The 4,635-nt window shown below is 45.3% G+C and overlaps 1 protein-coding gene across 3 annotated transcripts in view; it reads left to right on the top strand.

Moving 5' to 3' along the window:
• Positions 1-2,289: 2,289 nt before the first annotated feature.
• The window catches only part of Ociad2 (OCIA domain containing 2), a 15,446-nt gene continuing 13,100 nt past the window's right edge, over positions 2,290-4,635 (top strand). Inside the window, exons 1-2 of one of the 3 annotated variants that reach the window (XM_010640225.2) lie at positions 2,290-2,385; positions 4,370-4,492. In XM_010640225.2, coding sequence (XP_010638527.1) covers positions 4,427-4,492 — 66 coding nt within the window. In that variant the 5' untranslated portion in view covers positions 2,290-2,385; positions 4,370-4,426. Of the gene's footprint in view, positions 2,430-2,506; positions 2,698-4,369; positions 4,493-4,635 lie in introns of those variants that run through there. The other 2 variants (XM_010640224.3, XM_010640223.3) reach the window with 2 other exon arrangements.

Genomic DNA, 4,635 nt, shown 5'->3' with positions numbered 1-4,635 from the left:
AAAAAAAAAAAAAAAAAAAAAAAAAAAACACACACACACACAAGAATGAATACAGGAGGGCCAGGGACTTAGCTCAGTGGTTCCACCACCTGCCTCACAAACTCAAGGTCCTGGGTTTGATACCTGGTACCATAAATAAATAAATAAATACATAGAATGAGTACAGGAGAGTAGAAAAGCAAAGGGAGATTAATTTGGGCTCTGCTACAGCCCATGGTAAAGCATGAAACGAGAGACCATCAGTCAGAATCATGCAGAGCCCTGTGATTAAATTTAGATGCTGCTTGAAAGAAGAGTTCAAGCTGGAGACTGCCGTGAATATTCTAAACTATAATTTATCTGTAATATCTCTAAACTATAATTCCATGGCATTAGCCAGGATAATCAATTTTGTAATCATCATCTTGAGGCTCTGTAGGATGCTGAAGCAAAGCCTAACGAGGGTTCTGTTAAGTGAATAGACTTCCAGGGCTGAGTCCATCATGGGAATTCTTTGGGAAGCGACAAATCCCTTGTGGAAAGATCTGTGCCTTTTCTTCTAGAACAATACCTGGTTACAACAGATTTGCCCAACAAATGCCAGTTGAAGAATTTGTAATAGCCCATGTACATTAAGTATGGTAACTTCTAGTAACTTAGGGTAATTTGCTGGAACATTCTGATGGAAATTAGTGAAGGGTATGAGGTATGAAGTGAACTGCAGCAAGAGGCTGAAGGACAATGCCTGTTGGCGTATTTGTTACATGTTAGATTTCAGTATGAGGGAGGCTGTTCATTCAAATCACAAAAGCAACAGAAAGCAATCTTTTCAGACCACAGAATGGCAGAGGCTTATTTCTTACTTCTAGTTACAAAATATAAAATTAGCAAAACAATGTCCTCCTTTTATTAGAAACTAAAATACACTGTCAGGACAGAATCCACTGAATCAAATGGTCTGGGGGAATCTATCAGAATACATAAAAAATAACAGGGTTTTGTTGTTGTTGTTTGTGTTTTGGTTTTTTGAGACAGTTTCACTATGTAGCACAGGATGGCCTCAATCACTGGCAGTGATCCTCCTCCTCAGCCTTTTGAGTGCTGGGATTACAGGTGTGCACCACCATGCCCAGCTATAACAGGGTTTTTATGATTTGTTTTGGTTTGATTTGGCTTTGAAAGCACTGAAGATTGAATCCAGGTCCCTGTGCACACCAGGCAAAATTTTACCACTGAGCTACAGCCCCCCACCTGCCCCCATCCATGGAGTCTTGGTAAATTGCCAGGGTTGGTCTTGAACTTGAGATCTTTCCACCTCAGCATCCAAGTATCTGGGATTATAGATATGTGTCACTGTGACCAGATCAAAAGTATATGAAAAGAGCTGGGGATTTAGCTCAGTGGTTCTGCCACCTGCTTTGCAAGCACAAGGACCCAAGTTTGATCCCCATACCAAAAAAAAAAAGTATACGAATAGACTTTGAACTCTAGCTCATTTATTCATTCAACAAATATTTATCCAGTGCTTCCTACATCTGAGATGCTAAGGTTACAATCCTGAACAAGACAGACTCCATCTTGTTCTACACTTCGTGATGATTACACTGAAGCAGGAGAGAACACAAAGGCTTTCCACAAACATGCTAGTGACTGGGCTTGTAAACTCCCGGCTTGTAGGGCAAATGACCCAAAGACAAAACGAAAAAGATTTCTTTAGAAAGCCAGCAAACCAAGGAAGATGAGATGGGGCCAGGGATGTAGGTCCTGAGTTTGATTCCTGATACTGGAGAGAGGAAAAAAAAAAAAAATGCAAAGATGGGATGCAATTGTTGACAAAGACTATCTTAATTCAGCCTAGGTTTTAAGCCCCTTTTACCCCTAAGTAAGGGGAAAGAAGTGTGGCTTAGCTGAGGAAAGGGTCGATGACTGGAGACTTCTAGGTGCTACACTGAAGATTTGTAACAGGACACTGTGAAACTGGGTGCTTGATAGTGTGTTAATGGTTATGAGTCTGTAAATCCTGAAAATATCTTATTCTTATCTGCTTGTCTGTATCTTTGAAGAAGAGAAAGGGAGGTTGAACTTAGAGGTAATCGATCCGTATTTTCAGTTCCAAAGTTACTTAAATGATTAATATGTCCATCTGTAGATTTTTTTTTTTCCTGTAGCAGGGATCAAACTCAGGACCTTGTGCTTGCGAGGCAGGCGCGGTGCCACTGAGTTAAATACCCAGCTATCTGTAGATTTGGGTTGCGGCTTCTCTGGGCTGTCACTGAGGAAGGGACAGCAAGTGCGGTGGGGTGAACTTGAAAGAGGAAGTGATTCACGGCCGCTGAGGGGGCGGAGCAAGAGCAGGAAGGAGAAAAAAGAAGAAAGCGGGGCGGAGAGGAAGCTGTCCGAGGAAAGGTGAGGACGAACGGGTGCAGGGAACTTCCCTGAGGCTACCACAGGTAAGCCCCCGCCCCGGGGGAAGGTGACTGCGGGACTGGGGCCGGCTTCCTTTCTGGGGTCCTCGAAGACTGGCCCGCGGACGAGGCAGCCTCTTGAAGACTAACTGCTGGCAGAAACAGCTTCCCGCCCCCCTCTCCTCCTGCCTCGGGCCCCCAGCGCCACCCCAACGGTCCCGGGAGGCCTGGGGCCCTTCGGGTAATGCAGGTGGCCTCTGCCTCGGACTGGCCCGCGGATTCCAGCGTGCTGCCTCCGGGCTACACCCCCACGGTAGAAAATGGCGGTGATCCCCTCTTTATCGTCCTACCCTCACCCCCATTCCGCTGCCACTGCCCACCTGCCAGCATCCCATTCCCCACCCTCACCCCCAAGAAGCCCAACAGACCTAGGTGTGGGCCACATGGAAGCTGAAACCCTAAAAAGGCTAGTTTAGTTGTGAACTGATTACAAACGGGTTGCAAGGCGGACTGACCACCAAAACTATTTTTGCTTCCTGATTGGGTCAGGGCCTAATGCCTAGGCAAAAATAATCTAATCTGACCCTAGGTCAGCGAAAACTTCCTGGGAGTCCTAAGGAAATAAGGTGTTCAGTCTGCGGGCTGCTGATCTTGGGCTTTATGGGTTTTGTCCCTCATCCCTACCTCATCCCTTATTCTTTATGTTTGTGCAACAGCTCTTCAAGATTGCTGGGCCCATCACACCTACTTATCCAGTGAGAAAGTTGAGGCACAGACACAACCAGTCACTTGCCTCAATGCATTGGTCAGAAAGAGTAAAGTCAGGATTTGACTTGTGTTTGTGTTTCCCATGATGGGAATTGAACATAGGCCTGGCTCATGCCAGGCAAGCGCTGTGCAATTGAGTCATGTCCCCTCCTCTCTAGAGTCAGAATCTGAACTCAGGTCCTTCCAACTCCAGGACCTTCCCCTGAAGCGGGGAGTCTGCAGCAACTTCAGGCACCTAAAGTGAAGTTTGGTGCAAGTAGGGGCTCCCTGTCACATAGGCCTGGCAGTTTAGTAACTAATGTAGGAAACAGAAGGGTGTGTAAGATACTTGTTTTTCAGGGAGGTCAGTGATAAGGCACGGAGCCCAGGGCTGCAGAGTGAAATGGGAATTGGCCAGGACAAAGGCTCAAAGTCCACTAGGAATGTGTTTATCTTGGCCAAACCCAGGACCTGTTTTCCTGAGCCATGTGATTGCTGTTGATGACTCATTCCCTCCCTCACTAATTTCCTGCCCTTTGCATCAGCTCTGGTCTGTTATTTCCTTGGACTGATTTTGCTTTGTTTTATTATTCTTCTCATAAATATTTCCTTGGGCTCCATGTCCACATTCTCCAATACTCTTTTTATACATTTTTCAAGTTCCTCATTTTAACTGTCAAGGCTCTGTGATGGCAGTTCCCCACTTGCCTCTTCAGCCTGTCGCTAGTCTGGGAGTCTGGACACAAGTTCTCAGATATTCTAATCTCTACTGGCTGCTTGCCCCCACAGGTACCCCAATACAATATTCCCAAACCCAAAGTTGTCATCCCTTTCTCCCACAGGGTCCTGGCTTGGGTCTCTGTGGCTCCTTGCCTAGGCTAGTGCATTACCTTCCACACTGGTCCTCCTGCCCCTGGAGTCCACTCACCTCTACACAGCCTCTTGAAAGTTCAGGAGTCACCTTGTTAGTACCTTGAGATCGAACAGACCTTTCTTCTCTCCTTCTTTAGTACCTTGAAGGAGAACCATTCCCACTTTGTGTAGTTGCTCACTTATCTGTCACCATCAGTGCGTGTGTGTGTGTGTGTGTGTGTGTGTGTGTGTGGCATTAGAAAATGAGTTTGTAGATGGTTTCAGATTAAGAGCAAAGTAAGCTTTCCAGTTAAGTGCTGTTATTACTAGGAGTGATTATTTATATATTCAGTTATGTTGTAATAATTCTCTTCTACTTTCCTTAGACATTGGGTCAAGGAGTAAGCAAAGCATTCAAGAAGAAAGTCAAGAAGAACGTCATCATGGCTTCAGTGTCTACTCATGAAGACCAAGAGAAAGGGCCCCACTTGCCACCACAGAGCAAGAAGGTATATTTTTAATTTGAGTGGAAGGTGAGAGTAGTCATCTGAAGAGGGATATCTCATAGGACTTTCTTTAAACTTCACCCTGACCCACCATCTTACTTTTTTTTTTTTTTTTTTTTAGTTTGCCTTTTTTTTATGGGGGGCGG

This window comes from Fukomys damarensis, unplaced genomic scaffold (genome assembly GCF_012274545.1).
Source record: "Fukomys damarensis isolate Sample0158 unplaced genomic scaffold, DMR_v1.0_HiC HiC_scaffold_35, whole genome shotgun sequence".
Classification (NCBI taxonomy): Eukaryota; Metazoa; Chordata; class Mammalia; order Rodentia; family Bathyergidae; genus Fukomys; species Fukomys damarensis.
Note: the sequence above shows the minus strand (reverse complement) of the source record. Positions and strands in the feature narration are given on the sequence as shown.